Source organism: Lissotriton helveticus, chromosome 2_1, assembly GCF_964261635.1.
Source record: "Lissotriton helveticus chromosome 2_1, aLisHel1.1, whole genome shotgun sequence".
Lineage (NCBI taxonomy): Eukaryota > Metazoa > Chordata > Amphibia > Caudata > Salamandridae > Lissotriton > Lissotriton helveticus.
In genome coordinates, this window is record NC_136059.1 from 602,156,306 (window position 1) to 602,169,489 (window position 13,184).

The window sequence follows — 13,184 nt, forward strand, 5'->3', positions numbered from 1 at the left end:
ATGCTGCTGATACCGCAGCTAGAGAGGTCAACACTATAAGACATGCTTGGTTAAGGATTTCCGGGTTTAAGCCCGAAGTCCAACAATTTATTGTAAATACACCATTTGACAAAAAACATCTCTTTGGTCCTGAGGTCGTTCAGGCACTTGAAAAAATGCAAAAGGACACTGAAGTGGGTAAGCCCATGGGAGCTCTCCAGTCTCCTTCAAACAGAGGCTCCTTTCATCACTCCTTTTACCAAGCAGGGTCAGAACCACATCCTCAGAACAGAACACCTCCTCTTACAAAGGTAATAACGAGTCCTCTTCCTCAAGAGGCTTTTTGTGAGGAGGATATAGAGGAAACAACTCTAAATGCAGTGGTAAGGGCACCACACCCCGTAACTCCCCTTCCCCTAATAAGCAGTGACTTCCCCATGCTTCCCTTCGACCATACCACACCTGTCGGAGGAAGACTTCAACAATTTCTCCCCATTTGGAAATCTATAACAACCGAGAAATGGGTGACCGGAATTATCCAACATGGTTATTGCCTGGAGCTTACCACCAATCCTCCAAACATTCTGCCTCGCTCTCACAAATTGTCTCCAGACCACTTACAGTTGCTCAAACAGGAAGTGCAATCTCTCTTATTAAAAGGAGCCATAGAACCAGTTCCAGTACAGTATCTAGATTCAGGGTTTTATTTTCTGATTGCCCAAAAGACGGCTCCTTAAGACCTATTCTGGATCTCGGGGAGTTAAACCAATATATACTGTCAGAGCACTTTCACAGGGTAACCCTTCAACAAGTACTTCCACTTTTAAAGAAAGAAGATTTTATGTCAACTCTAGACTTAAAAGACGCATATTTTAATGTTCCAATTCATCCAGCTCATCGCAAATACCTCAGATTTGTGATAGCAGGCAAACTTTACCAATTCAAAGTAGTCCCGTTTGGAGTGACTACTGCTCCCAGAGTATTTACCAAATGCCTGGCAGTAGTCGCAGCTCATCTCAAAAGACAACATATTCAGGTATTCCCCTACATAGACGACTGGCTCATCAAAGCCAACACTTACCAAAACTGTCTACGACACACTCAGACCACAATAGACCTACTTCATCAACTGGGCTTTACGGTCAATGCACAGAAGTCTCACCTGCATCCTTCACAGAGGCATTCTTACCTAGGGGGCACTCTAGACACTATCAAAACTCTTGTCTGTCCCAATGTAGCCAGAAGTCACAACTTTCAGTCTGATACTAAAGTTTCAATCCAAGAAAACATCACCAGCCAGAGTGTTCATGCAACTGCTGGGAATGATTGTGTCTTGCATCGCAACTGTCCCCCATGCAAGATTCCACATGCGTCCACTACAAGAGTGCTTAGCAAGTCAGTGGAATCAGTATTGGGGTCAATTAACCGATCTAGTGTTGGTAGATGGCCGCACCCATCGCTCTCTGCAGTGGTGGAACCCACAAAATGTATCAAAAGGACTGCCTTTCATCGACCCTATTATACATATCGTGCTTACAGCAGACGTGTCTCTGACAGGTTGGGGTGCCCATCTCCAATATTACTCAATATAAGACCTGTGAAGCAACAAGCACAACATCCTCCACATCACCTACCTAGAGCTTCTAGCAGTCTTTCTAGCACTCAAAGCTTTTCAAACTCACTTGATAGGCAAAGCTGTCCTAGTCTGGACAGACAACATGGCAGCAATATACTATGTACAAAAACAGGGGCGAGGGGGGCACACTCTGCAGCTGTCACGCCTCTCTCAAGCCATTTGAAATTGGGCAATGCATCACAGAATTTATCTGCTGTCAGAACACCTTCCAGGGGTAAACAATCAGATTGCCGATCTCCTCAGCAGAAAGAGGCAGCAAATTCACGAGTGGGAACTTCATCCCCAAGTTCTCCTTCCATACTTCCTATAATGGGGATTCCCACAAATAGGCTTGTTTGCCACAGTCGACAACGCAAAATGCCCATACTTTGGCTCCAGGTTCCCACACCTGCTCTCAAAAGGCAATGCCCTATGGATGAACTGGTCAGGGATATTTGCCTATGCATTTTCACCTCTCCCATTCATTCCTTGTCTGGTTCGGAAGTTCAGGCAAACATCTCTCACACTAATTCTAGTAGCTCCCGCACGGCCCGTCAACCATGGTGCATCACCCTTTTAGAGCTGTCAATAGTTACACATCAAAAGCTGCATCTCACCTCCAGGCTCTTCACGCAGAACCATGGAGAAATCAGACATCCAAATCCCAAAGAAATTAACTTCGCGATCTGGATCCTGAAGTCATAGAGTTTGGTTATTTAAATCTATCACCAGACTGTATGACTATTCTAAAAGAAGCAAGAAAACCTACTACCAGAGCTTGTTATGCAGCAAAGTGGAAAAGATTTGTTGTCTACTGTAATAACAACAAAATCAATCCTCAAGATGCTTCAATACAAAATATCTGTTACCTGTTACACTTACTGCAAACTGGACTGGCTTATACATCTATTCGATTGCACCTTGCAGCGGTTGCTTCATATTTGCACAACAGGCAGCATTTATCACTATTTAAGGTTCCAGTAATCAAAGCTTTCATGGAATGCTTGATAAGGGTAATACCACCAAGAATTCCCCCTGCACCAGTATGGAATCTTAACATTGTCCTTACAAGGCTTATGGGTCCACCTTTTGAACCATTGCACAATTGCCCTGTGCGGTTTCTTTCATGGAAAGTTGCTTTCCCCATTGCAATCACTTCATTAAGGAGAGTTGGTGAGCTACAGGCAATAACCTTGGAAGAACCCTTTTTTAGCTCCACAAAGACATGGTAGTTCTTCGCATCAACCCTAAATTCCTTCCCAAAGTGGTTTCTGCTTTTCAAATAAACCAATCTGTTGAGTTACCTGTGTTTTTCGTCAACCTGATTCTGTAGCAGAACAGGCTCTTCACACGCTTGATGTCAAAAGAGCTTTATTGTACTACATATAGGACCAAAGATTTCCGCAAAACAAAACAACGGTAAACAAGAAGTAATGGCATGCAAAGTATCATCATACATTAGTTTGTTACATTTGCTCCACCTCACAAAGGCAATCCCATCGCTAAATCTGGCATTTCAAGATGGATTGTTAAATGCATTCAAACATGCTATGCAAAAGCTAAAAGATCTTTATCCATACCCCCTAGAGCACATTTCACTCACACTATAGGGGTTACAATGGCCTTTTGTAGGTAACATTCCTCTAGCTGACATATGTAAGGCAGCTACATGGTCTACACCACACACATTTACCAAATACTATTGTGTAGATGTGTTAGCACACCAACAAGCTAATGTAGGTCAAGCAGTACTTAAAACATTGTTTCAAACAACTGCATCATCTACAGGTTAGCCACCGCTTTGGGAGTATACTGCTTTGTAGTCTATGCAAAGCATGTGTATCTAAAGCACGCATGCCTAAAACGGATTGTTACTTACCCAGTAAGCATCTGTTCTTGGTATGTAGAGCTGTAGATTCACATGCACCTACCTGCCTCCTCTGGCACCTATTGCTGTTGCAGTTCTTGATTATATATTCATACGCATGGACATCTCTATACTGCACTTTCTTACTCCTCTTTCACCCTCTTGTGGGAAAACAATCTAACAATGGAGTTGATGCGCATGCGCACTATCACCGAAAAGAGGAGGCACCCTACCTCGTGACTAGGAAAGACTTCTTCGAAGGAAGACAACTTGCAAACATCTAGACCCAACACTAGATGGCAGAAGTATGCAAAGCATGTGAATCTACAGCTCCTCTTGCCTAAAATAGATGCTTACTGGGTAAGTAACATAATCCTTCTCTGTGCTTTGCCTGCATCCTGCTATTTGCGAGGTTGGAATCCCCTGTTTAAGACATCAAAGATTCTTCCTCCAACCAAACAATAACCACTGGATTGTCCTGGCAAATCAAGTCTCAGCTGCTTCAACTGTCGCATTGAGCAACTTCCATTCACCTCACCTTTAGAGGTTTGTAGATTTTTTTCTAGGTGGTCAAGATTGGACCCAAAGACACTTACAGGTAAGTAGTACGCTATTTCTACTCCCCTTACTAGGTCTGGCTTCTTAAACCATTTCCTACAGATGGTCATTCCCTCTTCATGCTTACCAGGCTGTGTATACATACGTATTGTAAACTGAAAGAAAATTAACTCATACAAGGAAAACCAGTGGATGTGTAGGAGTCAAAAAGATGTGTATGGGCCCTGTCTTCCAAATTGAATTACCTTGTGATGCAAAGGAGCTCTGCTGCCCTCCAATACCACCGAAGCAGGGAAAACAATGATTCTGAAGGAATTTAGCTTTGGGACTAGTAGAAAATCACTGCATAGAATAGGTACACTGTAATTAAGTTTGGAGGCATTGATTATCAATACAGCTGTGTTGTATTCATTTTCTCAAACTGTGTTTTAGTCTCGATCAACGCTGAATGAATACAGCGCATCAGTGGCCACCAGAGGAGTCATCCACTCGAACAAAGCACGAACTTCTGCACTTGGCCAAGGAGGAGTGGGATTTAAACCTTTGCATAAACCACAGTGGCTTTTGATCAATAAGAAGGTTAGTATTGGTGCCTACCAGAAGGCATCATATGCTAGTAGTAATGTAATGTTACTATCAAACACTATTTGAATTTTAAATGCTGGGTAAGACTTTAAATGCTGTCAGAAAAGCAGAAGTTTCAGAATCTGTTAACTTTAACTGCCAATAATATTGTTAGCTCCTTTCGATCTGTTATTCTCCTGGTTTGGTGCAAAACAGCACTGCTTTAATGCACAACCATATTTGATCAAATGAATCACCATTTATTCATCAGGATCTATGTAAGGACAATATTCCATAAGTTAACCTTACATTCTGGCTCTCTTCCGCTCTCAACATGTCGGCATCCCTTTCACCTTGTGGCAGGAACAGAAATTGTTTTTGCACATTCTGCGCATTCATTTACCTTTGAAACGTGTATGTTGCACACCGGTGCTTATGACCCTTTTTTGAGTCTCGCCTGAGACAGGGCACCTGCGCTGTCACTTGCGAACATATATGTTTCTTTAAATAACCTGAGGTCTGTTCTTTTTGCACCAGCCAGTACAGATCCAGAAAGTGCTACTCTTTAGTCATTTTTTGACTAGGTTTTATTTTACTTTGTCAACGTCTTTTTGAGGTCTTACCTCCTAGTGTGGCAGAAATGTCCTCTAAGAAGGCCGGCTTCAAGCCCTACAGTGCCTGTCACCAACAGATGCCCGTGACGGACCCGCTTCTTGTTTGCCTCTGGTGCTTCGAACAGGACCATGGCCCAAAGGCCTGTCCTGACTACTGCAACATGCACCGAAGGCCTTGATGGAGCACTCCCTCAAGCTTCTGACAGCTCGACGTGCAAAGCCATGACGATCAAGGTCCAAGTCGAGAGGAAGTTCCGGAAGCTGAGGTCATTGTCTCACTCCAAGTTGTCGAGCTATTCAGGTAAGTCAAAGTCCTTGTCCGTCGACCAATGAGATGAGGGAGCGTTGCCACTCGAGGCATGCCTCCGCGGTTGAGCTAGAGCCTGGGTTGGCTCTGTGCCTTCCCGAGTTTCTGGAAGCCAAAGTGACCCTCCACCAACTCAGAGAATTTTATGAGGCTATGCACCTCATATTTGGGTGGCCCCGATCCTGCTGGCATGCCTTCGGGCCCCACGGGTTTGGAAGGGTTCCCTTTTGTATTCATGCCGGTGGCTCCGGCCCTGGCGCCCTTTGGGCCCCAGGGATCCACGGATGGATCAGGGCCTTCGCCCAATGTACCATTTCGACCTTTCCTGGCTCCACTCCTGGTTCTCCCGGCGCCATCAGTGCCCACCGGCCGCGCCATCCTCATTCCAGTCTTTAACACAGAGCCGGAGGGGCTTTGTCCGACTGCGACGCCATGCTGTCCAGAACTGAACCGGATCCCTATTCTTACGCGCTAGGATTAGGGGAGGAATGGGAGGGGTCACTGGATCCTGAGGAATACCAGTCTTATGAGGAAGGAAATATGGACTGGTGTGAGGATCTGGGTGAAGCCAGTGGACTGAACACTTCTCCAGATGCTGGCATGCTTTCTCCCCCTACCGTGGCCACCAAAAAGTCTCTTTTTCATCCCCTCCTGCACACTTGGATAACGCATTCTTTTTAAGATAGCACCCAGGGCTGCAGAATTTCAAAGTACTGTCAAATAGTAAATGTGGCCATTTGTGTAGTAATTGAGACAGTGGTCATTTACAGTGCTGCAAAGCCTGCACTCTGTGGCAGCAAGCGCTATATAGAAAACAATAAATTTTCCACGTCTCTGTTCCTCAAATGGTACTGTAATTGAAGCCTTCCCAACTCATTAGTCTACTCTATGAATCCAACTGTTACAGGATTTAAATTTTTCTTGTCTCACTTTAACATGGCTTGCAGTAGTAATCGTCCAATAATGAAAGCACGCAGAGGAGATGCTGTTCTTTCAGTTCAAGCTTTAATATGAAAATCACCCTATCGGGTGCCATTTTGCCTATAAAAGACAATGATCTAGTTCATATAGCGCCTTATAACGGCTGTGTTGCCTACTCCCAAACACTTAGGTTTTTGACACCTAGTCAGTCACATTTTAGACGACCCGACTGAATCAGCAATACTCAACCCTCTGCAAGGGACTGTGTCCCACCAATCAGAACACACTTTGGTCAGCTCAGCCCAACTTCCAGCTTAGTCAGCACCCACCTGGTGCTGTCGTGCTTTGAAGGGACTGTAAGATGACACATAACACTCTACAAACTACCCAAATAAATAAACGGTTTGGGGACCCAATGCAACTGACAGGCTAGGAATGAGGCCCTGCAGTGCTGCTTCCTCATCCAGTAGGCGTCTTCTTCAGTCTCTTCCAATCAGTTCCTGCATCTTCTCTTCCCCACAACAATGTATCTAGACACACATGGCACCCTTTCGCAATCTTTGGAATTAAAACAAGCATTACTGAAGACAGTCGATCTTGCCTACTCGAGAGCTGAAGGCTTTGTCAATGTTATGTTTAGCTGTGCTGTACAGCAGTGCGGCAGCTGTGAAGCTTAAGAAAAAGTTAAGGAAAAATGTGCTTTGATGTGGATAGCGCTTTTCTTTCTTCCCTTTCAGCCATGCTGCACATCAGACGCGCTGCTGTACAACATGGTTAAAAGACATTGACAAAGCCAATAGCTCTCACATTGGCAAACCCTATTGGCTTTGCCAATGCTTGTTTCACTTTTTTGTTTGGTTCAGAGCCTTCTTCTCTTACATTAGGCAATTTCATAGCTGAACTGACAAAATTCAACTGCAATCTGCTATCCAGTCTTGTTTTCTGAATGTTGTCGATTTAGCCATCAGTTTGCTTTATTCTTCCCCGCTCTAATTTTCCTGACGCAAAAGAGGTTGTCGTTCCAACTGCTTGTGGTATGAGTGTGTGCACATTACTTTATACTAAAATGCTTGATAGGGACGCAATTCCTTTATCCCAATTCGAGTCTAGTCCCCAGGCTGTTTTAAAAGTTCACCAACCTGCACATCAAATGGATGTGTTAAAAATCCAGGAGCAAGTATTGGTAATGTATCATCCTGCACAGGTATATGGTTATTTTCTAGTGTAATAGCTGCATAATTTACATAGCAGTCTCTAGCTCCTGTAATGTATACTGGATTTACTGCTCTTCATCTATACAGATTTCTGTGGGATATTGTAGTTACCAGGTTGGAAAGACAAGATGTAAATGCATAATGATCACTGGAGCCGTTTCACGGTGGTGCATTTGTATAAAATGAAATGTATATGTTTGTCTTTCTGTACTTTTTTAAGGTTTACTGCAAATTTGTGTTATCAGCAAATCACTCCCAACATCCATTCCTCATGTATAATTGGTGTTTATACTGTGGTAAAGGAGGACGACATTATTAAGTGGTAGAGCAACAGGAGATCTTACATTTTGTACTTTCTAGCACTGAGGAAGTCATTAATTAACGACACACATGTTAGCTATACCTGATCATCGATACGGTCAAATAAAGAACATTGCCAACACAATAATATTTGGATATTGAATCTCTCAAATTTTGTGGAGTGCTCAAGGTAAAGTTGAAGTATCGTGGACCTTTCTAATGGACAGCTGGCTTAGTGGCCACTCGTACCCTCATTAATCAGAGCACTAATACTTGACGAAATAAGGGAAGTGTGCGCCTGCATATACCTAGCCTCCAGCCTTGAAGAAACTTCACAAAATTCCGAATCGGGGTGGATCGCAATCCAATCTATCTCATCAGTATTCAAATTGTGACGCACTGCGGTTGGTGGCTATCACGGGGTGATGGCCTCGATGTCTGTGATCACACTTTAATGAAGTCAACTTTTTTTTTTAAAAATGCGGGCAATTTTTTTTTTTTAAAGGAAAATAGGGCTGCATTAAATTTGTTTAGCTGTATGCAATGTTCCTTGACCTACTCCCCACCAAACTTTTGGGTTAGTAACTTTTCAATATTTTGTGTATGACTGCTTCAAAACATTCATAAATACCATAATAATTTTCTATTTGGAAGGACCACCCTAAACACACCCCTTTCAAATAGAGATTTATGATGACTTTTTAAACCCATTTTGCAATTCATGTGTTTAATAGATTTAAAAAATCAATTCTGCTGTTGCAAACCCTGTGATTCTGCGAATCGCAGGCATTGCAACCTGAAAATTGCTTCATAATCAGGCCGTGAATGCCCAGTCTGTAGAATGAGATAAAGAAGAGTTAGTGGACCAAGATATATCTATTATGTAGCATCATTTTCAAGAAGCGTTAGCAACTCGGACGGCATCACTGAGGCTTTATGATGCCACTGGCCTTTGAAAAATTTGCGGTGTCCACTATTATATATCTGAAAGAGACAAGTTAGTAATAGATTCCCTAAATTAGAATATCCCCAGGCGCCAGGCTGGATCCGGAAAGTTTTGCTTAGCAGTACCCCTGCGCGTCAGTAAGTGGCGTCGTGCAGCTCCACGTCCGTCGCTGGCGTTGTAAGTGCAGAGATGACGGCAAGGAGACTACTGACGTCAGTTCTTTCTTTTTCCGTGCCGAAGCGCCGATCCGGATTGAGCACGTACCTCAGTAATTCTATTGACTACTTTTTTTAGACTTTTTGTCTCCTTTTCTTGTCTCCTGGTGCACGTAGGGATGTCCGGATTGTGGGTCGTGCCGCCGTAACATGTCGGTGGCGGACCGCTACGATATGTGCCTCTACTGCCTGGGAGACCAATCATGACTCCCGGGACTGTCGAGACTGTCGGGCCATGGCCCCGAAGGCCTTGCGGGAGCGGCGCCGGTAGTTGCGGGAGGTCCGGCATTCCTCTCACCGCCGCTCTGGGTCTAGGGGACATTCGCGGGACCGCTCGCGGGACCGGAACAGTCGCTCCTCGGGCTCTAAGTCTTTGCCTTCGTAAGTGACACCATAAAAAGAAGTCGAAGAAGCGTGTTTGCTCTCTGACGTCCCCCCGTCGCTCCACGGAGGGGGACAGGAGCTGCGCCCCTGCGGTTCCTCTGGAGCCGGGGAGTCCCGCGGCCTACCCGCTCTACCCGGGTTCGTCGGCGACTCCCGAACAGATGCGAGTGTTTCTTGCTGCCATGGACCACCTTTTCAGGCCGTGGGCTCCCGCCGGCGCGCCTTCGGGCCCGGAGTCCCGTGTCCAGATCCTGTTGGCCCGGCGGCTCCGCCACCGGCGCCAGCCACAGGATCCTACGCCTCGGGCTACACGAGGTGCAGCGCCTCAGGCGCCACCCTTGGCTCTGGCACCACCACAGGCTCCGCGCTTGGTGCCGTTTCTCCCACATCTTCCCCGGTTCCCGGACCATTTAGTTCTGGCCTGGGATCCGAATTGGGATACGGCTCCGGCTTGGCCCCGGCTGGTGCTGTTTTCGGCGCCGTTTGTCCCTTCTCCGGCTCCGGCCCTACCGCCGCAACCGGCTCCATCTACACTAGAGCCGGACGAAGACTGGGACGGCTCCGAGGACCCCGCTGCCCTGCTGTGTGACTCCGAGCAGGATTGGGTGGACGAACTTGAAGATGCAGGAGAACTTGATGTGTCTTCTGACCCGGGGTTTGCCTCTCCCCCACCTACTATGGAGGAGGGCGCTTCCTACACCGTGGTGCTGCGTCGGGCTGCGGAGGCTCTCAATCTTGACCTCCCTACTGCAGCCCTCAAAACCAATCTCCTTACAGAGGTGCTCCAGGTGGTGTCTACAGTGTCGGAGCCGCTCAGAGCCGCTGCTTCCTTTCAATGAGGCCCTTACTCAAGTCCTCTTGGGCACTTAGTTGCGGCTGGCCACAGGGGCACCGGTGGATAAAAACATCGGCAGGCGTCACCGCCCGGCGCCTGGTGATCCCGCCTTCCTGACTGCTCACCCTATGCCTGAGAGCCTGGTCATTTAGGCCTCAACGTTGCAGAGTGCCTTCCCCACGGCTCCGCCGGACAAGGACTCTAAAAGGCTGGAACAATTTGGCAAGATGTTGTTCTCCTCTGCCAGCTTAGTGCTGCGGTCGGTTAACACCGCCTGCTTGTTGGGCCGTTACTCCCACATAGTGTGGGATTCCGTGGCTCAGGTCTTGCCTCAGTGTTCTGAGGAGGTCCAGGCTGTCCTTTCCCTTTCTGAAGGTAAGGATGTGGCTAAGTTTGCCATCAGATGTGGTTTGGACACCGCTAATTCCTTGGGCAGGGCAATTTCCACGACTGTGACGTTGCGGCGCCACGCCTGGTTGCGTTCGGCTGGGTTCTCGCCCGATGTCCAGGGCTCGCTCATGGACTTGCCCTTTGATGGCTACCGCCTCTTTGGTGATAAGGCTGACAGTGCTCTGGAGCGCTTTAAGGACTCGCGGGCCACGGCTAAGTCCTTGGGCCTTTCTACAAAGAACCCTGCCACTTCTGGGTTTCGTTCCTTTCGTGGCCAGGGCAGAGGCACCCAGGCACGCTCCTCCAACAAGCCTGTGCAGACCCAGCATCAGTGCAGCCGTGGCTTCCGCAGGGGCGGGTCTGGGAACCAGCGTGCGGTTCAGTCCACCTCTACCCCCTCTGCTTCCACCTCTAAGCCTTCCTAATCCGAGCTTCAGGGAGCACCCCACGCCGGTGGGTGGCAGGGTCTTCCACCACCTCCACCACTGGCGCGAAATTACATCGGACAAGTGGGTCCTGCAGATAATCTGCCAAGGTTACTCGCTTCCCTTTCAGTCCCCCCCTCCAGCCATGCCACCTCAGTACCACTGCATTTCGGGGATCATTTGGCTCTTTTCCGCCAGGAAATCTCGGCCCTCCTGGCCAAGGGGGTCATAGAGTGCGTTCCCGGTCAGGATGTAGGGAGGGGTTGGTATTCACACTACTTTCTGGTCCGAAAGAAGGACAAGGGGGGCCTGTGCCCCATCTTGGACCTCCGGGATGTCAAGGAGAAGTTCAAGATGCTGACTCTGGCTCAGGTCCTGGCTGCCCTGAACCCTGGAGACTGGATGGTAGCGTTGGACTTACAGGAAGCTTATTTTCATATTCCTGTCCTGCCGGCCCACCGGCGCTACCTGCCGTTCACGGTAGGCCAGGAGCATTTTCAGTTTACCATGCTTTCCTTCGTCCTTACCAGCGCCCCTCGGGTGTTCACGAAAGTGATGGCAGTGGTCGCAGCTCATCTGCGCAGGTCAGGGGTGTCAGTCTTCCCCTACCTCGACGACTGGTTGTTGAAGGCGGGCTCGCCCCAAGCAGCCGTCACCCACCTTCAGACTACGGCCAACCTCCTCCATTTGCTGGGGTTTTCCATCAACATGCCGAAGTCGCACCTGAGTACCTCTCAGAAGCTCCGCTTCATCGGAGCGGTTCTGGATTCATCGCTGTTTCGGGTTTATCCTCCCGAGCAGCGAGTCTGGGAGATTCAGGGTATGATTCCGATCTTTCAGCCTCTATCCCGGGTTCCAATCAGGATGTCCCTCCGGATCCTGGGCCTGATGGCCTCCTGCATCCTGCTAGTGCAACATGCCTGGTGGCATATGCGGGCTCTGCAGTGGGACCTGAAGTCCCAGTGGGCACAGCGTGGGGCAACCTGTCCGATCATGTCCAGATCTCGGAGGGCACTGCACGACACTTGCAGTGGTGGCTCACGAATCGCAATTGGGTCAATGGCAGATCCCTCCCCCTTCCCCAAACAGAGCACACAGTAGTGACGGATGCATCCCTCCTGGGATGGGGAGGCCACATGGGAGAGGCGGAGATCAGAGGCCTCTGGTCTCCGGCAGAGTCCCGGCTCCATATCAACCTTCTGGAGCTGCGGGCGATCCGACTTGCACTGAAGGCATTCCTTCCCTCTGTCCGGGGAAGTGCAGTGCAGGTGTTAACGGACAACATCAACGCCATCTGGTATTGCAACAAACAGAGCGGGGTGGGGACGTGGACCCTATGTCAGGAGGCTCTGCGTGGTTCAGGGTCTCTTTCTGCAGTGTGGAGAGCCCTGGTTAGATCTATTTGCGACCGAAGAGAACGCGCAATGTCATCAGTTCTGCATGTTGGAATTTCCAAGCCGGCACTCGCTCGGCGACGCTTTTCGTCTCGAGTGGAGGTGCGGTCTGTTGTACACCTTTCCACCTATACCACTTCTGCCCAGAGTGCTGAAGATCAGGCGCAACAGGGCCCAAGTCATTCTTGTGGCTCCGGACTGGGCTCATAGAATATGGTATCCCGAGCTACTCAGTATGGGCATCGATCCCCCGATCTGTCTGCCTCTTTGGAAGGAACTTCTGTCGCACCAGCAGGGGACGGTCCTCCACCCGAACCTGTCCAGTCTCCACCTCCATGCGTAGAGATTGAGCGGCGGCAATTGACACCTTTCGATCTTCCTCCTGAAGTCAGTGATGTTATTCCGGCAGCCAGGCGTCCCTCCACTAAAATGGTATACGCCTGCCAATGGAACACATTTTTGGCATGGTGCACAGCAAAGGCTGTGGATCCCCTTGCTGCCCCTTTTTCTGAGGTTCTTCTGTTTCTTCTGTCTTTGGCCCAGCAGGGCTCTGCTCTGGGCACTATCAAAGGTTATCTTTCTGCCATCTCCTCCTTTTTAAGGCTTCCTGATCAGCCTTCTCTTTTTAAGTCCCCAGTTGTTAACCGTTTCCTCAA

General features: G+C 48.2%; 1 protein-coding gene across 4 annotated transcripts in view; it reads left to right on the forward strand.

The window, feature by feature from the left end:
• The window catches only part of RAD17 (RAD17 checkpoint clamp loader component), a 564,733-nt gene that overhangs the window by 501,369 nt on the left and 50,180 nt on the right, over positions 1–13,184 (forward strand). For all 4 annotated transcript variants that reach the window (XM_078675299.1, XM_078675297.1, XM_078675300.1 and 1 more), the window contains exon 14: positions 4,452–4,598. In XM_078675299.1, coding sequence (XP_078531425.1) covers positions 4,452–4,598 — 147 coding nt within the window. The remainder of the gene's footprint in view (positions 1–4,451; positions 4,599–13,184) is intronic.